General features: G+C 43.3%; 10 protein-coding genes across 10 annotated transcripts; 3 read left to right on the top strand and 7 right to left on the bottom strand.

Moving 5' to 3' along the window:
* Positions 1-195: 195 nt before the first annotated feature.
* I203_104535 (uncharacterized protein) lies at positions 196-2,641 on the bottom strand (the record flags this gene model as incomplete). Its single annotated transcript, XM_019143876.2, has 12 exons — positions 196-236; positions 306-339; positions 402-638; positions 707-822; positions 902-1,023; positions 1,084-1,482; positions 1,552-1,679; positions 1,740-1,778; positions 1,830-1,936; positions 1,996-2,056; positions 2,117-2,205; positions 2,272-2,641. The coding sequence occupies 12 exons, from the start codon at positions 2,639-2,641 to the stop codon at positions 196-198; spliced, it is 1,743 nt and encodes a 580-aa protein (XP_019006925.2).
* Positions 2,642-3,418: 777 nt separating this feature from the next.
* I203_104534 (uncharacterized protein) lies at positions 3,419-9,590 on the top strand (the record flags this gene model as incomplete). The annotated part of the gene is made up of 3 exons (XM_065517557.1): positions 3,419-4,974; positions 5,041-6,074; positions 6,130-9,590. The coding sequence occupies 3 exons, from the start codon at positions 3,419-3,421 to the stop codon at positions 9,588-9,590; spliced, it is 6,051 nt and encodes a 2,016-aa protein (XP_065374375.1).
* A 225-nt stretch (positions 9,591-9,815) lies between these two features.
* Positions 9,816-10,257, bottom strand: I203_104533 (uncharacterized protein; the record flags this gene model as incomplete). The annotated part of the gene is made up of 3 exons (XM_019143878.1): positions 9,816-10,004; positions 10,098-10,157; positions 10,240-10,257. The coding sequence occupies 3 exons, from the start codon at positions 10,255-10,257 to the stop codon at positions 9,816-9,818; spliced, it is 267 nt and encodes an 88-aa protein (XP_019006927.1).
* A 1,161-nt stretch (positions 10,258-11,418) lies between these two features.
* Positions 11,419-13,774, bottom strand: I203_104532 (uncharacterized protein; the record flags this gene model as incomplete). The annotated part of the gene is made up of 9 exons (XM_019143879.1): positions 11,419-11,774; positions 11,884-12,069; positions 12,139-12,222; positions 12,298-12,362; positions 12,457-12,602; positions 12,699-12,756; positions 12,868-13,465; positions 13,516-13,536; positions 13,648-13,774. 9 exons carry the CDS (start codon positions 13,772-13,774, stop codon positions 11,419-11,421), a joined length of 1,641 nt encoding a protein of 546 aa, XP_019006928.1.
* Positions 13,775-14,568: 794 nt separating this feature from the next.
* On the top strand, positions 14,569-15,459 carry I203_104531 (uncharacterized protein; the record flags this gene model as incomplete). Its single annotated transcript, XM_019143880.2, has 4 exons — positions 14,569-14,571; positions 14,635-14,836; positions 14,991-15,244; positions 15,337-15,459. 4 exons carry the CDS (start codon positions 14,569-14,571, stop codon positions 15,457-15,459), a joined length of 582 nt encoding a protein of 193 aa, XP_019006929.2.
* A 122-nt stretch (positions 15,460-15,581) lies between these two features.
* Positions 15,582-16,913, bottom strand: I203_104530 (uncharacterized protein; the record flags this gene model as incomplete). The annotated part of the gene is made up of 7 exons (XM_019143881.1): positions 15,582-15,694; positions 15,761-15,878; positions 15,994-16,012; positions 16,090-16,193; positions 16,289-16,435; positions 16,562-16,802; positions 16,873-16,913. 7 exons carry the CDS (start codon positions 16,911-16,913, stop codon positions 15,582-15,584), a joined length of 783 nt encoding a protein of 260 aa, XP_019006930.1.
* Positions 16,914-17,300: 387 nt separating this feature from the next.
* On the top strand, positions 17,301-20,080 carry I203_104529 (signal recognition particle protein SRP54; the record flags this gene model as incomplete). The annotated part of the gene is made up of 11 exons (XM_019143882.2): positions 17,301-17,378; positions 17,452-17,550; positions 17,612-17,683; positions 17,762-17,979; positions 18,058-18,152; positions 18,223-18,463; positions 18,540-18,674; positions 18,777-19,047; positions 19,108-19,359; positions 19,745-19,985; positions 20,043-20,080. The coding sequence occupies 11 exons, from the start codon at positions 17,301-17,303 to the stop codon at positions 20,078-20,080; spliced, it is 1,740 nt and encodes a 579-aa protein (XP_019006931.2).
* Positions 20,081-20,722: 642 nt separating this feature from the next.
* On the bottom strand, positions 20,723-21,492 carry I203_104528 (uncharacterized protein; the record flags this gene model as incomplete). Its single annotated transcript, XM_019143883.1, has 2 exons — positions 20,723-21,088; positions 21,169-21,492. 2 exons carry the CDS (start codon positions 21,490-21,492, stop codon positions 20,723-20,725), a joined length of 690 nt encoding a protein of 229 aa, XP_019006932.1.
* Positions 21,493-22,254: 762 nt separating this feature from the next.
* I203_104527 (uncharacterized protein) lies at positions 22,255-23,016 on the bottom strand (the record flags this gene model as incomplete). Its single annotated transcript, XM_065517556.1, has 3 exons — positions 22,255-22,338; positions 22,497-22,547; positions 22,642-23,016. The coding sequence occupies 3 exons, from the start codon at positions 23,014-23,016 to the stop codon at positions 22,255-22,257; spliced, it is 510 nt and encodes a 169-aa protein (XP_065374374.1).
* A 548-nt stretch (positions 23,017-23,564) lies between these two features.
* I203_104526 (uncharacterized protein) lies at positions 23,565-27,241 on the bottom strand (the record flags this gene model as incomplete). The annotated part of the gene is made up of 12 exons (XM_065517555.1): positions 23,565-23,687; positions 23,834-24,178; positions 24,252-24,346; positions 24,411-24,621; positions 24,691-24,860; positions 24,935-25,479; positions 25,538-25,629; positions 25,722-25,961; positions 26,024-26,161; positions 26,249-26,419; positions 26,498-26,941; positions 27,002-27,241. The coding sequence occupies 12 exons, from the start codon at positions 27,239-27,241 to the stop codon at positions 23,565-23,567; spliced, it is 2,814 nt and encodes a 937-aa protein (XP_065374373.1).
* Between the last annotated feature and the right edge of the window lie 144 nt (positions 27,242-27,385).

The raw sequence follows: 27,385 nt of genomic DNA, 5'->3' as shown, positions 1-27,385 counted from the left end.
AATTACGGAATGAGGGTTGTAGCCGGTGTTGACCGAAGGTCATGCGGGTAACCACGTTGTTAATTGCGGTCTGATCATCCATGCCTTGTGAGAATTAGGCTGCCATCGAAGAGGTATACATGTACGTATTAAACAGTTAATTGATTCAACGGGTATATATATTCATCGTCTTTGTATCAGATCAATATGACAATCTTAGGCATTTGTTTTTCGATTGACATTGTGAGGTAAGAAAGCTACGATACGCTCAAACGTCAGTGTATGGGCCGGAACATGCAAGCAAGTCAAGGGAAAGTCAAACTTACCAATTGCCAAAGTGGATAACCAAGCCCCTCCAGCCTATCCAAAGCAATTCGATCAACTCATGCTCATGGGCATATATCCATTACCTAAGTACTCACAGCTAACCATAATACTCCAGGTGAATCCGAACCATGATACACTGATCCACCCACGATCGGAGCGATTATACTAGCTATCCTACCCAAGGTCGACAACATCCCACTTGTAGATCCCCTAAAGGTAGCTGGGAATGCTTCAGGTGTGTAAGCGTACAACAACGCAGCATAGAGTGATTGGAACCAGTATTCCATGGCGTTGAATCCGATATTGGCTGAGCGTGAATCAACAAGTTGATACTGTTTTGATAGTAGTCAGTATAATTGCGGATACGCTCCATACGATATGGTATGCAGGCCAGACGTACTAGTGCTAACGAGGCTCCCATGAGTGCCGAGGAGATCACCATAATCCATCTTCTACCGAATTTAGAGAAACCTGTTATCCAAGCTGCTACCAGAGTTGCCGTTACACCGGGTGTATCTACGTTTTGAGCCTTAAGTCAGCTATCTTATGCTGTACCGAAATGAACACCTGTTCAGTTCTGAACAGGTACACTTACAAATCCATATATACGATCTATACGTATCTTCCACACTGCCATCCGCATCTATACCTTTTGCTTTGAGTATGAGAGGCAGGAAGTATCCGGCAAGAGCAAAGGACCAAAACAGAGCCATGTATCTGCACATGGAGTTTCAGTGGTACATCAAAGTAAAGTATGGGATTAAATGATGGGCTTACGCGATCGCTAAACTAACAAATAACCAGACATATATCCTCTGCTTGAACAATCCTTGTAAATGTCCAAAAGTCTTCTGAAATCCACCTATCGTCACTTTCTTTACCAGATTATCTTCATTAGCAGAAGCTGCCGGTTCGTCAGCAGGATTGTACTGTGCAGGAGGTAGACCTCGTAATCTCCGCTCTTCCGCGTAATCTAATGTTCTAAGATCTTGTATAGTGAGAGTAGGAGGTTTCTCATTTTTGTTGAATATCGATATGGAGTGTAAGACGTCTAAAGCGTGAGCGTCATGGCCCTTCGATAAGAGATATTTTGGGGATTCCCGGAATTTGAATACTGCGAATCGACAGAAGAAAATCAAAAGGGTGAAAAAGCCTAGGATCATGATTGTGTATCTCCTATAATCAGAATGTCCGATCGAAATCAGCTATATCATTTAAAGTAGAGCAGGTGGAAAATAGACGCACCATCCCATATTGTTACTCCTTGAACAACATGGCGCTTCACTGATGTTACATGATTTCAATGATGTGTCGCAGGAGTACTTGGGTATGAGGGCGAATGCGAGCAACGATACAGCGACTGTACCGATGGGCTATAAGGGATGTAATTAGGTCAACTTGATTCATGTTGGATGGAATTTAGGTTGACTCACCTGAAATGTCGATAGAGCAGCTAACAAATATCGGTTTTTCTAGGTTCGATTGAGTCAGCTATAATGATTAACTGTATAGGCGAAACCTACGGTAGGAAGGAACTCTAATGTTATAGTCGCATCTACGGGGATATTGCCCCCTACCCCGAGGCCAATCAAGCAAGCGAGCAGACAAGTCAAGGCATAGTTGGAAGGTACTGTAGCAATCCATTAGTGAGCACATAGCCTTTATTGCAAAGAAGCTGAATCGGCTCACATGCAAAACAGAGTCCAAAAACGGTAGAGAATAGGCAGGTGAAGTTGAAGCACCATCGTCGCTGTGAGCAAAGTCAGCATAAAGGTATGTAGCATGTTGTGTCAGGCATGGATACACTTACACCGACGATGTCGACCAACAAACCCCAACCGAAAGCACCGATGCATAGACCGAAATTGAAAGCAGTCGACAGAGCACCGATTTGGGAGTCTACCCAGGAAAATCAGCATTAGGCTGTTTTTGATATTCCCAAGAAAAAGAAATGCTCGGGCTCACCTGGTACACCCAATTCTTGTTGAATGGTTCCTCCTACCAACCCAAAAGCCTGTGCCCAACCTAGATCCAAGAAATATCCTAATCCACATAACGTGAACACACACCATTGATACCTTCCCATACCCATCTGGTCCAATTCTCTATTAATCAATAGAGATTTCTTCTCGTATAATGATAAATCCGTGAAATCCCTATCACCCAATTCTTCACTCGATACTAGATCAGCCATCTTACGGATTTTTACTCTAATCTCTTGAGTGGTCATTCGATTTAATACCCTTCTACTACTTGTTGTTCTCACCCTAGGTCTCTCCGTCCCTCCATACTGTACACTACCAGTACTCCCGGTGAGAGGTTCTCGTTCTGCCATGGCTAATAAAGGTATACCGTCTATGTCCAAATCAGAATCTAAGATATCTTCAAATTCCTCTTCCTCTCCTTCGGTCTCGGACTTATCGTCTACTACTGTGATAGGCGGCAAATCCCTTATATATTCTAGAGGAAGCTTATGAGGAAGAGTAAATAACTCCTCGGAGATACTTTTCAGATACCACGAAATGGTGAAGTGTCCCCTTGCTCTATAGGGTTATAAGATGAATGATCGGCGCGAAAGAAGTATCGATAAGACTACTATATAATTGAAATCGAAGTCCTCTTGAAGAGAAACAGTATATACCTGAGTAAACTGTCGACCTCAACCTTTTGACCTGAATGGTAGCGCGATTACCACCACCTGTAAAATTTAAGATTGAATGATCAAATGTATCGATTGAATTGCTCTAGCGATACACTTTTGTGCATACCAAGATTTCGTTCTTGATGAGATACAGGTACGTCCCAACAGAGTTCCCTCAAAGCAAACAACCAGAATCTCGTAAACATCCTCTTCTCCTCTCGAGAGGAACAGAACGTCATCATCGCATTATATCATTGATTCAGATCATCTCGATCGAAACACCTATTGGCTATATTCAGCGGAGACCATGAACATCTCCGGCTCATGACAACTCACGTGACATCGACCCGAATGCTTCACGCGAAGAGGTCCAAGCGCGCAATACTCGTAACAAAATCAACATGGATACATGGACATCTTATTCGGACACCATTGACAAACATACCATCGACTGGAAAGTCATCACGGGAAATGCTGCAAGCTACGGTGATAGGGCCGGCAGCATCGCCAGGTCAGATCTTGTACTCCCGCAGAGACCCTGGGCCCAGCAGAGAAGCGTTCAACGATTATTCGACCATCTTTCAAGATCAACACCAAGAAACGGACAAACCGCTAGGGAGGACTTTACAAGCCATCGAGAACCCAAGTGATGGTATTCACGAGGAATATAAAGAAGAAGAGCTAGTGTGGTTCGGTAAGACGGTTGTCTGGAGTAGAGGCACTCAGATATTTAGAAAATACACATACGATCTAGAGAAAGAAGATGTTTCCAAAGCTGTGTTCGCATGGTTCAAGACAGGTGACGAAGCTGGTTCATCAAACGATATCTCTCACAAGGGCAAACAAGCTATGAAGTCTTCAGCCACATTCGGTCCATTTCACCAATCTCAAAATGAACATTGGGGAACACCTAGACTCTCATCCTCGTCTTCATCCTCTTCAAATTCACCAAAACTCGAACGAACATTGGTTGTCTTCCTACAAACTCGAGCACATGTGTACTACTCTTCTGGAGAAGATGTAGTAGTGCACTTACCATTCGCTATAGATGGAGCATGGCCACTGTCTACCGGTGGACTTATCGTTCAAAGAGCGTTGGAAAAGAGGGAATTGGGAAAATTAGGTAAAGAGAAACGAAAATCCGGAAGTGTATTGAGAGGAATGGCGGATCACTCTTCAATGACTATGTTAGATGACTTGATGGATATGGAGGATGATACAGCCCCTTCGTTACCTAGATTGTACACTTTGGAAAACCCTTTCGACGAATTGAAGATGATCGTTGAAGGGAGAGTTGAAGATGGTTTCGATCAAGCTAGTGGGAGGTTAATATCCCAAACACATGCTATCGACTCCTCTTTATCCATCTTGTACGTCTCACCTGATCCTTACCCATTTGTGATAACGTATAGTTGCGAATCAAACGAAATCATCTTCTATCGTAAAACATATATACCCGACCAGCCTGACTTACCTCCTCTACCACCAAATCCACGTACTATGCGACCTGAAGAAATCCTTGGACCACCTGAAGCACCTGTCCCAATCCCTCGGTCCACCAGGGCAGGAAGACCTTCTTTGCATCGTAATCCCTCGTCATTTGGTCCATCTTCTGATAATAGAACTTCCAGTATCTCAGATTCATTAGACAGGACTCAACGTAGAGCACCTAGAATGTCCCGTGGACTTAGGATAGCTCAAGAACACCCAATAGCGACTGATGAGCTACAGGCTACTCTAGATCCTGCCCCTATAGTACCTCCTCCATCCACCACAAAAAGAAGGAGTCGAGGATTATCGATATTGTCGACAACGACCACAGCCCAAGATTTCAATAAGAGAACATCAGGAGCAAGTTCGTCTTTCGTTCTTTCGGACATGCATGATAAACATGACAAGATGGGTCTACAGGCCATAGCGGAGATGGATTTGAGAGAGACGACTATGATGATGGGTCTAGAGAGGGATGAGGTGGGAAGCAGAAGTGATCTGGTTTTGGATAAAGTATGGACTTGGAGAGCTCCGTAGTGAGTTACAAATTTCTCGTTTGTCTCTGTCTCACGACCTATGCTTAGGGAATGTCTTGAATATAGTGCCATCACACCAGACAATGTGTCGGCCTTCCTCAGCGACAATCTCTTCTCCACTTCGGTTGTCATCAATCTACACATATCTCAGCCTGGTCATACTCCTCACTTGTATCCATTCCAAGCTCAATTTCGGTCAATCCCCTACAAATATTTTGCCATCACTCCCGCACCGCTTATTGAATGTTTGTCTGCTATTCCGATAATATCCACTCGTCCGGATATCTACGATGTGCTGCTTCTTGCTGGAAACGGTACTCTCTCTTTAATGACAAGTGGAGGTAGACATATATCGCTTCAAACCCCACGTCAACCTAGAGAAGGTCATGAAGAAGTAGCTAGAAAACTCGCGTCTAGTCTTAGAATGGCAGTGGACGAAAAATACACTCGTCTGAACTCGGAAAGGAGGATACTCAAGCTTTTAGATCCAATAGGACCAAGATCTACAATCATATACGAAGATGGTGAATCACTAAGGGTTGATGCGGATCTGAGGATCGATCATCATTTGACAAGACAGTGTTTTGAGGCTCTGTCGTATGTCATCCCACCTCAGCAATTCTTCTTCGTCAAAAGAGAATTCCTATCTTCCCTGCAACAATTACCATCTATACAGCGGCGAGATGACGGGCAGATTTGGAAAATCTTCTCGAGCGTTATACGTGCGATGTTACAAATTGAAAGTGAAAGCCAACCGACAGATCCGTTCGAGACTTTAGTACACGATGGTCAGATATCATCAAATCCGATCGCTCGTCGTCTTGCTCAGAGAATGACACGCAACACCTCGGCAACTCGTTCATTATCGACAACGGGTCTGATGTACGGTGAAACGCTTCGACTAGAAGACACAGCTCCGATCATGCTTGCTCTTCATTTTGTCGCCCAGGATCTGCGGTTGTCATCGACTGGGCGTAAAGAAATTGGAGGAGTCGTCAGGTTGATATCCGATTTGGCTAGCAAAATGGGCAGATGGTTTTGGAGAGATTACTGGGCTAGAATTATGCCTTGCGAAGTCTCAGACATGCACCCCAATCAAGGTGAGTAAAGTCAAATCTTCCCCTTAGATGACATGAAATGCTAACTTCCATATAGGCATAACCTATGATACGACTGTCTTAGACCAATTCGATGCTCCACCGGACATCATGGCTTATCTCCATCAACAACTCATAACCCGTACGAGACCTTTCCCTTCACCTATAAGCCTTTTCGCCCATCCCGCTTCATCCGAGCTAGGTCATGTAAATCCTTGTCGACAGACCACCTTAATAACCGGAATATTCTCCTATTTCACCGTACCAAACTCATCTCGAGCAGCTGCAGCTGTGAAGCATATGGTACGAGCGGGATTAGATCTAGATTGGCTTTCTGATCTGCCCTATGGCATTGCTATACCAATATTGGAGACGCTCAGATTCTGTCAATATAATCCGCCTAAGGATTGGGATGCCAAGATGTACGAGCTCATCGCAAGGTGGGACTTGGGGATCAGGGCTATGGATGAAGCGAACGTCAGTGGCAGGGAAGAATCCGATTTGGACTTCAGGCTGGAAAGAATACCTACCATCAAAAAGCTTGTCGGAACCGTTGGTGAGGACAAGAAGAAGCCTCAACAACCTGTTTTACCGCATGCTCGATTTGGCTCAGATCGTCGAGTACAGGAAGTCGAACGTATCATGCAGACTACAAGGGTACGGACGATCGCTGTCCAGGATCCTAAAGGCGCATCGGAAGCAGATGTCGTCAGGTATCATCAAACAGTAGTCAATACTCTCGCCAATAGGACATTATCTATACCTGTCGGTCAAGGCATGTTCGAATTTGGAACTCGATCAACCAATATCACGGATGTTTGGAATATCCCTCTTATCGAATTATCAGTCAAAGTTGGTCCTGGTAAGTCTACACTGAAAGCGGAGATCGTATCGGACAGTGCGGAATGGCCATGCTTTCACAACGGTGTCGCAGCTGGTCTTGCGATTTCTCCGGAATGTAATGGTATCGATAGTTCCTGGATAGTCTTCAATCGACCGAATATCCTCAATGCGGAACATGGTGGATTCTTACTCGCACTGGGTCTCAATGGTCATCTCAGGTCGTTGATGGCTTATCATGCCTTCCCCTTACTGGAACCAAGACACGATTTCACTTCTGCCGGATTGCTTCTTGGTCTAGCATGTTCATATGCAGGTAGCGAAGATCTTTTAATCACGAAAGTTCTTTCTCTCCATACCCATGCTTTACTCCCACTTGGATCGATGGAACTCAACGCTTCGCCCATCATTCAATCATCAGCACTCGTTGGTCTAGGTCTAGTCTACGCCGGCAGTAGGAATCTTCGAATGGCCGAAGTTACGCTCAGCGAAGTAGGAAGGAAAGAGATGCCCAATGTAGATGGCTTTGCAGATTATCAAGAATCTTATTCCTTCTCTGCTGCCATGGCATTCGGACTGATCATGCTTGGTAAAGGAGATGAATCGACTTCTGAGGTGGAACGAAGGATGTTGACTCAACTTCGAAGATGTATTCTCGGTGATACGCCAGTTTTAGAAGGCACAAAAGCTAGGGGCGCCGTACCAACAATTGATAATAATATTACTGGTTCAGGAGCGACGCTGGCTTTGGGTTTGATGTACCTCAAATCTGGAAGAAGGGATATAGCTGATATGGTATCAATCCCTCAAACTACTTTTGAACTGGATCAAGTACGACCTGATTTGTTACTCTTACGAACATTCGCGAGATCCTTGATACTTTGGGATGAAATTACTCCGATGATGGGATGGATAGAAGATCAATTACCGCAATTCATCAAAACAGCCCACGATAAAGGTCATAATCATAAACGAAGTACGAATCATATGGAATTATCGACCGAGCTAGCTTATCTCAATATCGTCTCTGGAGCATGTTTTGCGATCGGCATGAAATATGCTGGAACAGCTACCGAAATGGCCCATACGAACCTTATGACTTTCTTTGGGGTGTTATCGAAAGCTGCAACTGGGTCAAGTATGACATACGAAGGTAGAATTAGACGTACAGCCGCAAGACAGGGTTTGAATATCGTCACGTTGGCTTTGGCAATGGTCATGTCCGGTACGGGAGAATTGAGTGTCTTGAGGAGATTGAGAGTATCTCATGGACAGGAAGGTGCGGGTGTAACTTACGGGAGTCATATGGCTATGCATATGGCACTTGGGATGTTGTTCCTTGGAAGAGGCCATTATACGCTCGGAAATTCGAATTTATCAATTGCTGTCATGTCTATTGCGTTCTTCCCTCGGTTCTTAGGTTCACCAGGTGATAACAAATCTTACCCTCAGGCGTTTAGGCATCTTTGGGCTCTGGCGGTAGAACCTAGATGTCTGGTTGCGAAGGATGTCGATACTTTGGAAACTGTTTATCTACCTGTTAAACTGAAGGTTAAAGAACAAACACCAGGAGCATCGACATCGACTATCGACTTGCAACAGAAGAAATCTAGTAGTGGGACTGTCAAAGTAAGATCGCAAAGTTTGATTTCACCAACCCTAATCAGTCCATTCGAAAATATCTCATCTATCGAAATTGATTCACCGCGATATTGGTCCGTGAAATATGATTGTGATTCACCAAAGGATAAACTAGGGTTGATTAGGAATAGGACGATATATGTTAAGCGTAAATTAGGTTTCTTAGATTATAATTCGGATCCTAAGGGGAATAGAAGTTTGTTTGTCAGAGCTGGTTCTATGACTGGGATAGATCTACATTACGACTTGATCTCTTATCAACAGCCCACAAGTCCTACAAATAAGAGCAATATTTTGGGATCGGAAGAGGTTGAAGGATTGGTCAGAATACATTCGGGTGATCCGGCTTTGATTAGGTTATCCAAATTATTCAACAACAAGTGCAACGCCGGCGAATCTGGTAATGATTCACAAAGTATGGTAATCAACAGTATAAACAATTTCATTGAGATTGTTTTGTTGGAATGTCTGTCATTGGATAAACCTCATCTTATCCCGGTTTACTTGGACATGTACATGTCGCTCCAACGATCGAGTCAAGAATGGGGATTGGGAGTAGAAGAATTGAATCAACTAGAATTCATAAGGTACTTCTATGATAAGATATACGATAAATCCTTCAACTCTTCTTCGTCGACTCTAAATGAAAAGAGATTCCCGTTAGTAAGGATGAACTTTGTTAACTCCCTTATCCGACGACTCGCCCAGCCTACTTCCACGGATGAAGCATTGGATAGTGTGGTCAGATATCTGAGAAGAGAAGAAGAAGATATGGTATGGACAGAAGAATTAGTCAAGTATATATGGAAGAATAACTTCCCTCCATTACCTCTTTTGGACATATTAAGAGAGAAAATTAGACAGAGTGCGATTGACCGTGAAGTTCTGGTCTTGAAGGTTAGAGATGTCTCCGAGGGGTATCGAAAGAGGATATTAGGGCAGTACGGGGAGCCAAACGGGCTGGATGACGGGGTGGTAGAGGGTGAAGGGTGGAAGAAGGATAGTGTGAGAGAGACGATCAGGGTATGGACGGAGTAGGGCGAAGAAAGATGGGAGGTGAGGGGGGGGAAGGGAAGGAGGGTGGAGGAGGGTGGAGGAGGAGGGGGGGGGGGGAGGAGATGGAAGGGAAATGGACAACATGAGACAGGATGGACAAAATGAATGACAATGAATAAGGATCAAGACAAAACACATAAACAAGCAAATAAAAGAATCATAATCATAAATTCAAATCGTAAAACCTGACACCCAATTTCATCACCTTTAATAGATAGCATGTCCATCGGAAGTAGTATGAGCCTTCAATACACCCGTGGTAAGTTTACCCTGGTGATTTTCGTTCTCGGCCATACATTCGGAACATTGATAATCGTATATGTGATTCTTGAGATTGATAATAGTGTAGGATGGTTTATTGGATTTGACACATCCTGGACAGGCGAATGGAAGGCACTATGAGTAGGTGGCTTGGTTAGCTTTACTCTGACTGTGAAGTATTATCGATCAAACATGAGGTGGGAAGATAAATGGTTGGGCATCACTTACGTTAGCATGACAGTGGACTTCGTTTGCTGCGGGGGTGGAAGCGAGAGGGCCGTGGCAGAGCTATAAGAAAAAGGGGTTTGCCACCGTTAGTCATAATGACATTTGACAATGATGAGTTGGAAATGGACAGTGGGAGACTCACTTTGCAGGAAGGAGACATCTTGTAAATTTACTGAAAGTAGGTTAATTCGTTTGTAAGGTAAAGTAGTAGAGCCTTCTAGGTTTGAATCCCGTATTGAGATGCAGAAACGAGTCTTGGGAATGATCAATTCAAGAGCAGCTTATATATTCTTAATTTCAGAACATGAACATGAGTTGATACGACTGCATGACATGTCAAATCGGACCGTTCTCACCGTCCTTTCTGTATTTCACTCCGGGTAGTATACAAAAGATCAGGTGAATTACCTTTTTGAATGCTATCCTATCCGATCATATCGGTGTATGGTACCAAAAGGATTGTGTTTAGGACTGGCCAAATGATCAAGGGATCCATGGATCCATGGTCCGCGGATCGACAGAATGAAAGTGGGGAGATCACTGCTCAGCAGGGATCAACCCAAATGACATCTACATTATTTACATTTTGATCCAGACTGATCATACTGATTGACGATATCCTTTAACCTACTAACCCTATTTGGTTTGTCAATCTGCAGTAAGATTGTTCAAAGGATGGATGAAAAGAAGGTACCATCTTTTCATTTGACAACTATCCTTTGACGCACACAAATACAGTAGAGGTAAGTAAAGTGGGGGACAACAAACATACTTAGTCAGTGATGCGTGATGATCGGAACATTTCCAGGATGAGGTGCAGCGACCATACCACGAGGCGTTTTGATCTAGTTAAACTTCTGATCATCTGTTTATTGTTCATTGTTCACTGTATATCGTATATTGTGGTCCTACAGTGATCTGCAGCTTGCTCAGCTGACCTGAGGTCTGATCGGATGCAACATACAGTACCATATCATCTCCTACTTCCTGCGATTGGTCAGTTCGTCACAAACAGTGACCATGATCATGTATCCGATAGATACTCGTAACGAGGATGAAGATCAATGCATTTCTTTATCTGACCGTGCCTTGCCTGCTTATTCAGCTCACCTACCAAATCACCTTGTTCACCTTGTGATCCGGTTGATCTGCATGTCATATCACCTGACGTTGTGCAGCAATGCACTTTTATGATGCATATTAAGATGTGTACGGTACATACAAGATCGATTCAACGGACACCGAGCTTGATGTCTGACCGTCATTCGATCGCATATTCCAGTGGCAAGACCTACAACAACCGATCAACCATCCCTCAACCTCACTCCTCCAACTTCATCTTCCTCGCTTTCTGTTTTTCCTTCTGTGCAGCTTTCTTCCTCTTATTCCTCTCCAGCTGAGCAGATGTCCTCTCTTTGATCACCTGATCTATCTGCGTCTCCTGTCCTGCTTCCATCACTTTCTCTTCCTCCACTATGTCCTCCATATTACTCTCAATTTCCTCACGTGGTCGTTTCACATTTTTACTTTTTTGTTGTCCTTGCTGCGTCGATGTTATTTCCACTTTGATAGGTGCGGATATGGATAATCCCTGTGGATCATCTCTTACGAAACATGACACGAAGAATCCATTGGTTCGATCTTCAGGTAAACAACGTATGACACCTTGGGCTAATTCTATATTTCAGACAATGACAATCAGTTTGATACTTAACTAAATGTTATGTCACCTGATACAAGAAAAGTTGTGGGACGTGCCGATGGGATGAAGTCGACAGAGACTTACCTTTATCACCCGCCATCTCATCCTCTCTGCCTCTCCTTTCCCAAGTTGGTATCACCTGACTTCTAGGTGCCAATTTCCATCCTTTCTCTTTGGCTATCTTCGATTGTAAAGCTGATGTTACTACCCTCTCATCCTCTTCCGGGTGGATGGAGCATGTAGAATAGACTATACGTTTGGCTGATTGGACTAATACCAAGTTATACCAGATATCAGTCGATATAAGGGTGATAGAAGACAGAAAGAGGAGACACTTACACTTGAATGCATGTAAGATCATTTGTAACTGGAATGAAGCTAATTTTTCTAATCTTTCCGTTTTCGAATCTGATTCTTCGACATCTAAATAACCACAAATGGTTGGGATATCAGTCATTCATTGCTATGACCAGCGAATCGTGAGTGAGCCGGACGTACCGTCTTCTAAAAGATAATCTAACCTATTTACAATACCCGATCCTGAACAACTTGGATCTAGTAATCTGATGAAACGACATCAAGTCCAATCAAGTATTCAGTTATGTAATCATTTTTTATGGATTGAGTACAGGGCACAGAAGGAGAGAGTTGACTCACATCCTAGTCACCTTTTTATACTGTTTGTCCACCGGATCAGATTCGAGGAAATCCGCTCTTTGAGCAATCACATTCTTACAATGTGCTTTCTCCAACATGCGCGTTAGGGTTTTGTAACGATTAGGAGAACGTTCGAATGCGTGGAGCTAGTACGTTGATCGGTAGAAATCATCAGCATCAGTACTTAGAGTTGATATGGTTGTAGACTAGTATACCAGGAGATATAAAAATGATGGACTCACCCTGCCTTGGTTGTTCATCAGAGCAGAGACGTAACTCGTTTTATTACCTGGTGCTGCGCTATGCGATTATTGAGTCGTCACATCAGCTACTTGATCCATCAAGCTGTACTACAATCAGAAGACTAGTAGAAGATCAGGTCGGAACAGATCATTGGGCAGTACAACTCACGTAGCATCTATACATTCTCCTTCATCATCATTCCAGTCCCACATCAAGACCTTCGCAGGCATACAACTCGCTTTATCTTGTAATATAATTCCTCCATCGGTATACCAATCATTATCATTCCACCAATTCGTACTTCCATGGAAACATAATAATACATCGTTCAAATGCGTATCCAAGAAATATTCTTTTTCTCCTAAAGGGTATTTCGGCTCTTGCAATCTGTTAAATCCTAATCTCTCCAATTGCTTGTGAAGGCCTTCAAGGGATTTACCGGAATTAGGATTATACCTTATATACCTTATCGCATCCGTTGTAGATGAGGATTTGGCCAAATCTGTTATACGGGATTTACCATTTTTAATCTGTATCTTGACCAACTCTGCTTTTAGACGAGTTTGATATTTGAGGATGGATTGTTTAGGAGGCCATAAGTCTGATGCTTCAATTTTACGCTTAGGAGAAAAGAGGAGGTCGTGGAGGATGACGAGGATCAGGGATTGGGAGGATGGTGAACCCCGAGGTGACTTTTTGGGGAAAGTGAGTTTTTCGAGAGATTGAATAGGAACAATCGAGAGGAGTTGAAGGAGGATAGGTTTGTCTATTATGTCGATTAGTCAATGACTGGTTGAGATCACATAATGGACTTACACTTGAGGGTTTCGATGATTACTATGGTTAATGTCCATTAGTCAGTCACATGTGAACTTGGATTGAATTGAACAGGGTGTTCCTCTGAAGATGGGTGGAATGAGAGAACACTGGCATGGTATTGACACTCACAAGCTAGTATCCTCTTTCCTTCACCAGGCGTAGATTTTATCCCAGCAGCTGCTAAGGAACCTTTTACTGAACCTTGGTTTTTGTCCAAATGGTCGAGAGCCAATGCAGCGGATTTATAGAAATTCATCTTGAGCGGTGGTAATCGCAAATGAAAATGGGCTAAGCTGAAAGCTTGAAAAAATGATCACTATCTGAACGCATGACAGAGAGCATGATATACATGAGCATTTGATATGACTATTGAACTATGAAATAAGGCGTACATGCTGAGTACTCCTGACTACTATAGAACCGAACCGATTCAACACTATACTGTAAGTGGTACTCGTGAAGGATCAACGAATACTTGGATCACTATGACAACATCGTATTGTCAGCTTCTATCGATCACTTTGTATACCAATGAACCGACATAGAGAATTTAGATGTAAGGGATAGTTCAGTTAATATGGAATAAGTTGTCTTAACATTATTTAAGTTCTGATAATGTAGATAAGATATTTTGACATCATGACGAGGGCAAGTTCAAGGGAGAAAGACGGAATGTTAGAATGGAATCGAGTTAGAAGCATAAGGACTCACATGGTATAGCTCTTAAATGACAGAATCCTATACTGATTGATAAAGATGAAAAGATGAACAACGAATAAGAACAAGAACAAGGAGAGCTGCACCAAGACCATCCGACAACAGCATCGAAGCAAAAATTCAACTTTTTCATCATTGCTAGCTCGTGTTACGTAATCAAACGCAAACACGCGTCTGTGCGAGAAACCAAACTCAATTCAACCAACAACAACGATAACAACGACCATAGGTGCACATATACATAGCAAGAAACAATCAAGGTAAAATTGGATCAGAAGAAAGGATTATCCAGATATTAGAGCCGTCATACCTCATTGGAAACACCGTAACATCATGGTGAGTTATACCCGTACTCGCGATCCACATCCGACTTAAGCTGATTGATCTCTCTCCCTCAAGTCCAAAACAGCCACCCTAGGTCGAGGTCTGCCCTCCAACATATCTAAATCCTCGCAAGGGAGGAGAGAACCTTCCGGAGGCGCATTCACGATGTTCACTCCTCAGCAAGTCAAGCAGTTCAAAGAGGCTTTTACGATGATTGATCAGGATGGTGATGGGAGGGTGACAGAGGGTGATTTGAAAGTAATGTTGAGTAATCTAGGTGGGTCGAACAGTTCTCAAATCTATCAATCTCTCACAATTGTATCATTGTATTGTTATCTTTGATAACATCTAGTCATGTATATGATTAGACTGTCTGTATAGTAGATTTCTACAGAAATACATGCTGAGTCACTTTTGTTCTATTGATCTAGGCCAAACGCCCACTCCAACCTTACTTCAAACCCTTCTTACCTCTCGACCCGGTTCAACAAAGGGGATGGCAAGCGAAGGGATCAACTTCACCCAGTTCCTCAGTATGATGGGCGAACATCTGATCCAACTTGACAACGAGCGGGAACTGATAGAGGCATTTGCATGTTTTGATGAGGGTGATAAAGGTTGGGTGGATACCAAGGAAGTTAGGAAGTGGTTGAGTGAGATGGGAGATAGGATGGATGAGACTGAGGTGAGTACTGCAGTCGAGGATACCACAGTGCAATGAGGATAGCGAAGGGAATGGATGAATAGAAAAATTGAACTGATATCATGTCTATACAGATCGAAAGACTCTTCTCAGGTCCATTCACAGATCGTCAAGGTCGATTCAACTATATCGAATTTGCAAAAGTTCTAAGAGTGAATGACGGTGAGGAAGAGAGAGAAGATAAGTTATCAACTTAGAGGTTCGAGTTTTCAAGATTTATTTGTGTTCTTTAGATCCTGTATGTGTATAAGTTGTATGTATTGCATAATATGATATAGTTTACTGTATATATAACAAACCTTCCTGGTATCGTGACGTTTCACTGAATCATGATCATCCAAGCGAATACGAAGAAGAACAAACACATTGGATAGACAGCTAAGAAAGTGCGTGATTCTTGTAATCTCGTACCAGTAAAGAAGTTCATCGATGCTGTTAAAGGGAATGGAAAGATAAGCCAGAAATACTGATAAATCCGGTTTAGATTTGTTTGCTTACCCCACACAGACCATGCCCAACATGCTAAGCTGACTGGTATCCTCACGAATAGCGTGTGGACTAGTAGAGATACGATGGAAGCGAGGAGGATCGGGGCGAGAGCGTAGCCTAGTACGCACTGTAATAACCAGTCAAATCAGCTCAGCTGACATTCTCAATTCACGATCTCGCCGAGTAGCTAAGTATGGGAATTTTGCGTCCATCCAACATATCAGTAAGTAGAAGAGACTTACAAGACTTTGGAAGAACGATCTAATCGGACGTCAATAATTATCATTCATCAGCTGAAGCACTATAACATCTGTCAAATTCACTTGACATATACTCACACTTTCCCTCCTAACAACTTTGAATTTATGGTAACTACCACCGAACCGATAGTGACTAACGAAATGACAAGCGAAAAGACTTGCATTGATTGCTCTTGTGGTGCCTGTGGTATCAATATGACAGCAATAAGCACAGAGTTTCCTCCATATCGACGACTACGTGTATTCAAGATATTCAATTGGAAGTCGTCAGACTCACATCAAGCGATAAGATAATAGCTAATGTCAAGCAAATCACCAAAGGTCCCCATAAATCCCAATCTCGAAGTAATTGATTGTTACCACCTCCCTTTGGTGGATAGAGCACTTGAAGTAATTTGGCATATATCGAATTGAGATCCCTCATCTGTACGATATAAGTCATTGATCAGTGATGCACTCTTGTAGTTTGCACTGAAAATGCATTATATATGTTCTTGATATATCAAGTGATACACTTTGATGTACAGTCAAAAGTATCACGGATACTCACAATAGTCTTCGTGACGGGTTCATCCAAAGTCGACTCTCCCGTATATCTAGTTTCCATTTTCACACCTCCCCATCCTGTCTCTCTACGCGGCTGAGAGCTTTGTCCTATTCTACCTGATACTCCTGAAGGGTTAGATGGTCCGGCTTGAGGCTGTGCTTGGGACGACGAAGAGCCAGCAGCATTGGCAGTAGGATTAGGATGAGAGAATGACAAGGTGTCGAGATCATCATCGTCCGCTTGACTATATTCACATACATCAATGTCAGCGGTCGTCACGTCGGACGAGATGCGGAATACATAAGAGTACTCACATGAGCTGCTGTGAGGGTGACCCCACACGATCATAAGACATGTTGGCTCCCTGTCTATGGTCTTGTGCTGGGGAAGATTGTTTGTCTATCTAAGGCTGGCTGATTGAGTCTCAGCGCAGATGGAAAGTCTTGAGTCTGTCTACCTTTGGATGATGATGCCAACAGCGTTGCAACAGCAAGATTAAGTCAATCCATCTCCGACGTGAATGACAACAGAGCGCGGGGTAAATAGGCTTGACGATGCAAAGAGGTGATCAGGCGTGCTTGTGCATGAGTAACGAATTAGGCACCCTGCAAAGTATACATCCGGATCCAAACCATCTTCGAATGACCGATAATCGTAAGGATGATACAAAGCTACAAGCTAGATGACCAGTAACTCTGCTTCAAACATAGGTATATGATATATTTGACAAGAATCAGTTACGATGGTATTAGCAGACCTAGGAGCGAGGCTACACGGAGCTTTGAACCAGCTATCGAGAGCATCCGTGGTGGATGATCGTGTGAGTACACTTCTTTCATCCGTTGAACAGTTCTTTGTTGACAGCTAGTTGACTTGCCCTCTCACCGGTATAGGTCATAGATGCTTTACTCAAAGAACTATGTGCGGCATTATTAGAAGCGGACGTCAACGTGAAACTGGTCTCCCAGCTGCGTACGAAGGTGAAAGCTAAGGTGAGCACAAAAATACATTTCCTACTCTCGCGCACAGCTAATAGCCTTACATGCCGGATAGGTAAAGAAGAGTCTGGATGAAGCTGAAAAAGCCGGAGGAAGAGAAGCGAACAAGAAGAATGTAGTACAAAAGGTCAGCATCCTCATTGATCTCATCCTCTGCAGTGGTATAACTGGGTCTGAAGCTGATATTGATAATTCTGTTGTTCAGGCGGTGTTCGACGAACTCGTAGCATTGGTAGATCCCGGTACCGAACCTTACAAGCCGGTCAAGGGAAAGACCAACGTATTGATGGCGGTAGGTATACAAGGTGCAGGTAAAACCACGACATGTACGAAATTGGCTGTACACTACGCTAGGAGAGGAATGAAGACTGGTTTGGTATGTGCGGATACATTCAGAGCGGGTGCTTTTGATCAATTGAAACAGTAAGTTCATCGATGCCAGTCTCTCAGTCATTCGTAATTAATGCATCCAACTGATTTTGATCCATGGTGATAATTCAGAAACGCAACAAAAGCAAAGATACCTTTCTATGGAAGTTACACTGAGACAGATCCAGTGGCGATCGCTTCACTGGGGGTAGAGAAATTTAGAAAGGGTAAGCAGGCTTCTCCACCTCATCTTAAATATGGCCGAATTACAACTGAATTTCGTGAGGGCATCTACAGAACGATTCGACGTGATCATAGTGGATACCTCAGGACGACATAAACAGGAATCAGAATTGTTCGAAGAGATGGTAGCGATTTCATCGGCGGTCAGTCCAGATATGACGATCATGGTGTTAGACGCTTCGATAGGTCAGGCGGCAGAAGGTCAAAGCAGAGCGTTCAAGGACTCAGCGGATTTCGGAGCAATAATAGTAACCAAATTGGATGGTCACGCTAAAGGCGGTGGTGCTATCTCCGCGTAAGTCAACTTCACTATACCCCCACGATGAGTGTGTCATGTAATGATATTTGGCTAAAATGATTCGTGTTGATAGTGTCGCGGCGACGAAGACGCCAATTATATTCTTGGGTACTGGAGAGCATCTACATGATCTGGAGAAATTCAACCCGCAGCCTTTCGTTTCGAAGTTATTGGGTATGGGCGACATGCAAGGATTGGTTGAACATATGTGAGTCTACTCTCACATTTGCCAACAACCTATATGCGGTCATTGTATGAGTGAAATTCAGTAAGGCGAAAAGCTGACATTGTGTGGTCTTGAACATTCTAGGCAAGATATAGCGCGATCTAATCCCGATCGACAGAAAGATTTAGCAAAGAAATTAGAGCAAGGTAAATTTACTATAAGAGATTGGAAAGACCAACTATCGAATATAATGTCAATGGGATCCTTATCGAAGATCGCTTCGATGATACCTGGTATGCCTGCTGGGATGTTGGGTGAAGGAGGTGAAGAAGAAGCAGGAGCGAAATTGAAGAGAATGATCTATATAACGGATGCTATGAGGCAGGATGAGCTGGATTCGGATGGATTGATATTCGTGAGCTGGGTCAGTCCTATACCTTTTATGTACTGAACTGAATCAACCTGCATTTTACAGGTGAGCTTCGATAAAGCTGGGAACCCAATAGGATTGAACCGACGTGCGAAACGAGTAGCAAGAGGAAGTGGAACGAGTGTACGAGAGGTGGAAGAATTACTGGCTCAAGCGAGAATGATGGCTGGTATGGCCAAACAGGCTGGTGGCGCCAATGGGTGGATGTCGGCGATGCAGAAGATGCAAGCTGCCGCTGGTAATAAACCTTTGGGTCCTAATGGTCAACCTTCTCCGGCACAGATTGAGGCCATGCGAGTGAGTGTATTTGCTTTCGTACCCTTCTTGCTTGATCCCCATACTCTTCTTTGCCTTTCGCTTGTCTTCTTCATCTCCCATCCTTCATTTCCGCTCTTTCACCTACTCCCTGTCTTTTTCGACCTTCCTTCCATGTTTCCTATCTTCTTCTCCATTTCCTCCCGTCTCTCCCTGGTCCTTCTGCATCTAATCTCTTTTCCTTCTTTGGCCGATGTGCTTCTTGTCTGTATTTTCGTTCTCTCTTCTCCCACTCCACTCACTTCCCGACTTTCTTCTCATTTCTCCTGTGTCGCCTCTGATTCTTCCATTCCAAACTTTATCTATGCCTCGTTTTCTCCCTCCCTTAAGTAATTGCGCTGATCCTGATCTTTCCCAACGCTTGCAGAAAGCGATGCCTCCTGAAATGATGCGAAAATTGCGTGCTGCCGGTCCTCAGGGTGCTCAGAAGATGATGCAGGAGATGATGGGCGGTATGGGAGGTATGGGCGGACCCGGGGGTATGGATATGGGATCGATGATGCGAAGTATGATGGGAGGTGGGGGACCCGGAGGAGGTGGAATGCCTGATATGAGTCAAATGGGTGAGATGATGAAGAATATGGGAATGGGTGGAGGGGGTATGCCTGGTAAGTATTTCTCCAATTGGCTATAGGAGGCAATGCTGACGAGGGATACGATGGTAGATATGAGTCAGTTGATGAAGATGATGGGAAGAGGATAAGCGATATCTGTGCATGGATAGTCGGGCACAGAAGTAGACACAGATGACATGTTCATCATCATGTGTGCTTTTGCCCTCATCAATTAGGCGCCTCCCGTTCAAGTGGCATGACAGAGGAATCAAAGTGATTCGGATCGACATAATTTACAACATAATCTCTTATAGTAGCATTCGGTTTGACATCTTTTCTTCGCATATATATATGTAAAACATGACATATCTGATTGGTGTTGATGTGAATACCTTCCTTTGTTCACGGATGTCTGTTGATCATCGACAGGTGCATCTCGCATAAAAATATTGCACGTAAGTACAATTACTGTGACTTTACAACTTTCTCAATTTCTGCTGTTCGAATTCACTGACCATGTTCCCTCTTTTGGAGGCAGATGAAGTGATACTCATCGATTTTTTGAATCTACTCATCGTCATCACCAAGAAGCCAGCCGATTAGCCCCTCTTCATCGTCAACATCATCCTCGTGATGTCCTCCAATATGACCTGATTTTCCACCTTCTGGGGTTTTACACCTACTATATCTAACTTACTTCAGCTGACACATGTACGTATTGTATGGGTATAAAAGGTCTTATACATTCACATACAGGCACAGAAAGCATATGACTATTTCCTCCATGCGACCTAATCGTCGTCCTTGAACCAATCAACAATCTCATCAATGAGATCCTTATCGTCTCCATCATCGGTGTCTGAACTCTCCCCTGCCGCAAGGTTATAACCCACTCCAGCTGATCCCAACCCCCTCTTACCGCTAGTTGGTTTACTATTATCGTATTTCTCTAAGTAAGTTTGATCCCATTTAGGTATTTCCAATCCTTTACATCCATCTTTAGCAACGCATTCGCCAGTTTGACAGATTACGTTGGCTTTTGTCAGGATCTGGTTCCAATCCCCTCCTGAGATAGGATGGACGTAGGGAGCGGTAGTGTCCAGTTTGACGTTGTAGTAATCACCTGCTTTGTGATCTTCAAGTAATTGTGCTTTACACTTATGTATACAGTAGAATGGTCAGGTCAATCAAAATGGCGAGATTGAAATGATATGGTTTAGTGGTACAGTACACTCACGCTCATATTATATTTCAAATTATCTTCATTCGCATTGACCTCGTTCGTATCCTCAGCATAGATCAACCACCAGAATGGTTTCGGAGCATAACCATCATGGTTTGGACCCCACGTGAATACTTTGTTCGCCGTTCCTCCCCAGATTATGTCGGTTTGATTGGTTATATCGATGTACTTGGAATTACCAGCCAGGGCAAGTTCTAATTGGATATTGTTGCTATTGTCTGCTGATTCAGCCCCGCCATCTCTCTTGGTAGAGTGGGGAGAAGGAAGAGCCGAGATAGCTGTTAAAGCTGTTAAGAGGGCAAGATATTTGGACAACATATTAGATGGATGAGATTGGTATAGTAAGTTGAAATGATCCAAGCAAATAAATCAGATAGAGAAGCAACAATATAGTAATTACAATTAGAGGTAAATCCGATGAACGATGATCTATGCAGTCGGAGATACGATATCTATATATACCTTTTGCTTTTTGAGTTCAACTTGGCCAGTCAACCGAACTGTCATTTCGAGAATGACCGAGTACGACTTTCCTTTAACTTGATCTCCTGGTTTCTTTTGTTTGCTATGATGTATCAGTACATCGACACAGCATTCTAACTTCTGTCTCCTGATTGTATCCACCATTAATATAAGCGAAACGCTTTCAATAAGGTTAATTACAGAAAATGGAGTGAAAGGATTGTTTGGATTGTCATGTGGATGAGAAACTGATTGAAAGGATATGGTGTTTGTAACCACATACCTTTATACCGTCCATTTTCCCCTTTGTATTTTGAGATTGTGGACATCAGATATATGGAGTGGACGATGATTTCTAAGACAGGTCTGCATCATAGTATGAACAAAGTAACAATGAGTCGTTAGTGCAGGATTCTGCTCCGTTTGTTCTCAGTATACGCGCTCATGATGATGGTAAGCATTGTACAACACGACAGACTCGCTTTGTCGAAATGCCAAATCCCCTGTTCGAATATCCTCTCATCAGTGTCAAGATGAAGTTCTATCCCATAAATTCAGTACAATCTACCACAACGTCCTTAAACAATGACCTGTAAGTTTATTGTTGAACGTCACCGCTCATCTGTCCGACAACTTCTTATACCATTCTTTCTCATCCCCATCCCCATCCCCACTTTCATCCTCATTCTCAGGTTCATACTCCTGTAAGTACATTTGATCCCATTTCGGCATCGGTAAATCCTCACATCCATCTTTGTGTACACATTCACCCGTTGGACAGATCATATTAGCTTCATTGATGATCGAATCCCAGATATCTCCCTCTAATGGGTGTAGATATGGTTCTTGCGCGCGAATACTGTGAAAGTGTGTTGATCGGTATCGCTATCTGAGGATCCTTGAACTATACACTGTTCCACAAATGTCAATACAGCATACGTACGATCCTGTGCTACTTTCGTATAAAGGACATGCCGAGATAGGTAAATTGAAGAAGTGACTTACATTCATAACAAACCTCAAATCCTTCTCATCATCCATTTCCCCCTCTTTAGCCGTGGGATCATAAACCTTCCACCAAACTTCCTTTTGAGCCCATTCGTTCAATATCCCTGAGCTCTCATCGAACTTGAAACTTCGAGTAAATACCATAAGACCCGATATATCGCTCTTGGGGTTGTTGATATCGACAGCGATTTTAGTTAATGAAGGAAGGTGGACTTTCAAGTCGATACTTTCCAATTTACCATTTGAGTTTCGATCGTTAGTCGTATTGTCAGATCCACCTGTGGGTAAGCCTGCTTGGCCTTGAGCATGACACGTCCCGTAAAGGAAGGATAGACCGATCAGGTAGGTGATGAGGTGAAGGTTGAATATCATTTCGGATCAGATTATTTACTAAAATAGATTGCTGGCGAAATGGTCTCAGAAGAACAGTATGGACCAGCTTGTCAGCGATTAGTAGATTTCGAAACATGTGCACAGTACAATAAGTGTTTGTCAATGAAATGTGAGTTCGAATTAGTGAAGTACATGGATCTGTGTTGAACAGGATGAGGAACTTATACTGAACAGCTCAGAAATACTGTTTATGATCTTTGGGGACCTGAAAAGGGATGTCATATTACAGGTAAGCTATTCCTTTGTCACATGAGGAGGGACGATCATCCACATAATGAGATTGACAATAGGAACAACAATCAGTATCAGAGGTCAGATTGATCAGCTTTTATAACAGATAGTAAAGCGATTAATTCATGAAAGGAATTCGTTCTTGGCATTTGCCTCTCTCCTTGAGATCCTGATTAGAGCACGGCTGAACCCCTCCTTTCTTCTGCAGTGACTGGCGACCAACGGGTAAACAGCGAGTTATCTCCTTCTTTTACTGCACAAATGTTGCATTGCCCTTATCCCATATTCGATATGTACTACGGTATACCTTGTAACAAGCTCAACACACCAGAGGGAGTCATAATACTAGCAGCGGTTGAGAAATCGTATTCTGCTCTGATGAGATCGTGGAACTGCCTGTAGGATTCGACAATGGCGTTCTGTAAAAAACAACCCAAAAAGTAGACATCAGTTATTTTGGCCTTCATCATCAATATCCCCATTATTGCATATAAAGTAGGATTTGTGGTGAGTTGGTCTGGTTCGACTTGGTTTGATTTGATTCTATTTTAGAATTCAAACTCACCTGCGCAGGAGGTATTAATACCTGAACAGTATCCTCATCCTCCAAATACCTCCTCAACTCATCTTTCCAACCTCTAAATTCCTGATTTAACAATACCTTGAATTCCTCGTGGATTATTTTCACTTGAGCAGGTTTCGAGAATTCCTGTCCAGATAAATCCGAAATTGCTCCTGCTCCTGGTTGATTACCAGATAATAGCGTATGTGATATCGAACCTCTCGAGGAAGATGATTTGGTAAGGTACAAAGTACACTTGTCCAAGAATATTTTGAGAGGGCATGTCGATTTTTGAACGATTAGGGAAATTAGATCTTCACATGCTATTTTCAATGTTCGGTCCACGTCCTATCACGATCAAAAGGTTTGATCAGCTTGCCCTGTTCCGTTACGATGCGCATACACTGAATGGATTACCCACGGTCCTAGCATCAGGTGCAAATTCAGCCTTGACGATTGATCCTCTCTGATATCCTAGGAGTGTACCAGCATTGTCTAAAATGGATTTCAAGAAGTCTACGCTCGCATATCCATTAGCTCATTGTGGATTTGTCGAGACATGTTGTATATCAAAACCCACCACCAAGATTGCTCCAATCTCTTCGCTTATATCTCCCACTTTCTAGCCCTAATCCAGCAGTCATCTCTTTGAGTATCAATAGATGTCTAACCAAAAATAATTTCCCATCTATCGATTTATCTTTCTTCGCGCTGAGTAAATCCGCAGCGGACGATAAAGATTTCCTGCAAACGGGTATAGCCTCTTGTGCTAGGTCTTCAAACACGGCGGTCTACACAGATGGAATAGAATGGTATAAGTGAAAGTTGAATGGTTGATTCCAAGTTTGAATAATACTCACATCCACATATGTATACAAACACGACAGAATCCATAGTGTCACTCTTAACGAGGGATACCAGCTTTCTTGAGCTTCCGGTGGTGGTAAGGTCAGGAAAGAAGGTTCATCATCATCTTCCATATCCAGAGAGAGTGATTTCGTTCGTTGTACGAGTTTACCGTTCGTCGAGCCTATTTCAGACATACATCATATCAGCTGGGCTTCGAATGATGAGTCGCGTTGATCATGCGGGTCGTGAACTCACCACTACCTAATTTCTGAGGATAATCCAAATCACCTTCCTTCGGTACGTAGTACTCGACATCATTACTCAATAACGCCTGAGCTCTAAATACCAATCTCGTCTGAGCATCCTGTAAAACCATCTTGAGGAGAATTTCAATATGCAATCGACCTAGAGGTTTCCGCTTTTTCTTCTGAGGTCGTACCGAGTTGGGTGTGTAGGAGTAAGAATTATGACGGGATATACTAGCATAGGAAGATTGTCTTCGTAAGACTGATGGTCGACTCATACTCATTGAAATAGATTGTGAGGAGCCGTGTCTTGATAATCTAGGTCTGGATCCGAAATAGTCATCGCCGTCTCTCGCACCATACGGAGATATTCCACCGGGTGTAGATGATGGTGAATATAAAGCTTCATCCGGGTTCTCTTCTTCTGATATGTCTTGTACCATCAATGCTTGTAGGACTGTACATACACCGCATAGTACTTGTAGAGATGGTTCGTGCAGGATACGAGGTCGAAGATGGTCATATAAATAGTCGCAGAGAGTTTCAAGGTATCCACTGGGTACTGCGTTAGTCTAGGAATAACAAGGAGGAGAGATGTCTGCCGACTACTCACTATAGAATGGATTCACCGGATAAGAAGAAATGTTTGAAAAGATTGAATTCGTCATGGGATGTTTGCTTGAGATAGCTACATCCTGAACGAGTCTGTAGAGGAACAGAGTTACAGTGGAATTAGTCACATATTCCTGTGTACTCTCTGAACCATGACTCTCTTGATCTTACGAAGATTTACTCACCAGGTCAACCAAGTCACTTCCATTAGGATCCATTCCCATGACTTCATTCAAAACTCTACCACCCATCAGGGACTGCCTAGTCGTTATCCAAGCAGAATGGCATTCGCTCAACAACGGTGTCAGTTCATCTGGGTTGGTCGACACTCGAGCTTCCAGTTCCGCTAAGAGGGGTCGTAATGGTTGTGAGAGGGAGATGAATTTGGTGTATAGTAATGCTTGTGCAGCGGTCTCGGATATTCCCTATGATCGGTGGCTCAGCATTTTAATTTGAATATGCAGTAGAAAATCCTGCGTATACTCACCTTATCACTCAGTCTCTTTGCGATTTCCTGACCTAATGCTTTCACCACGCTGACGAAATAGAGCTTGATCAATGTCATACTTCTTGTCATACATTGTTGATATCGTATTAGATATAGCTCGGCGTCTTTGAAGTCACGCTAGAATAAGTCATCCATATGTATTAGCTGGGTTCTCAATGAGATCTACATTGACAATGGTCGAAGATAGTTGGGAAAACCACTTACGTGTTCACCTAGATACCCCAGACATTCATCTAGCCTTTTCACCATAGGTAAGAAGTTCGGCGATAAAACCAAATTATTCCCTGGATTGTTGAGCATCTTCTGAGCGACCTCGAGGAAGGTGAAGAATGTCAGTCGGTGAGCGAGTTGAGAAGTGTGGGTGAGGAGGTGTGTCTGTGAGATTCGACAATCGGCATCAGCTTAAACCCTCATTCCCGTTCATATAGCAGAGGAGAGAAAAAGAAAGCTGACCTGTTCTTCCAATAAATCCTCACATGCTCCTCTCAAACTCTCACTCCTTTCCTCTACATACGCTAAAGCCTTCAGCATCTCTTCCACTTCCAACTCCCCATTTTCCAAAAGATCTATCAGAGCATCGCATTTCTCCCTCAACCCTATGATCTCAGCTAGATGATCTCTATACAAGCTATCTTGCTCATGTTCCGTCGATAATGTCAACGCTGTGAAATGATCCAGAAACTGCTGAGGTGTGGTGATTGTCGTTGGATGTAGAGGGTCGGGAACTGCAAGTTGGCTTTGAGGAAAGGTACCGGTAGGTTGGGGAGTACCAGGTACAGAGGGTGGACGGGAACGTGATGGTGATGCGGAAGGTGAGTGAAGATGCAAAGGTAGTCTGGATCGGATCGGGGTGGTGGGCCGAGAGGGACCAGGTTGAGATTGCTCTTCTCTAGTGAACTGTCCATTCTCATAAGAATCAGCTACTTTCGGTCTCATATGTCGTGAGGACTGACTGACCTTCTCGGGTAATGGTCTTTCACCATACTTTTCTTTCACTATAGATATACTCTGAAGCTGGTCATCCGTCAACGGCGATTTACCCTCCCATTCATCCAGAGATATCACCCCTCGACCTAGAGGTGTCGGTACTCGGGAAGTGGAGGTTGATCCTTGTCCTCCTGCTCCCGAAGCTAGATTCAGACCTGACCCGAGATTGGGACGTCTCAGCTGGAAAGGAGGGGTTGATGATCTTGACATGCTGGACTGTGCCCAACTGTTGATTATCCGTTGAGCTTGAGAGGATAAGAGAGTGTCTTGAGCTCATGAGACTGACGATGCATCTTATTGACAGCATAGCATGAATTCGAGGACAACGAATGATACCACGCGACGACACGGTGC

This window comes from Kwoniella mangroviensis (assembly GCF_000507465.2).
Source record: "Kwoniella mangroviensis CBS 8507 chromosome 1 map unlocalized Ctg01, whole genome shotgun sequence".
Lineage (NCBI taxonomy): Eukaryota > Fungi > Basidiomycota > Tremellomycetes > Tremellales > Cryptococcaceae > Kwoniella > Kwoniella mangrovensis.
The sequence above is the reverse complement of the archived record's forward strand: the minus strand, read 5'-3'. Positions and strand labels throughout refer to the sequence as shown.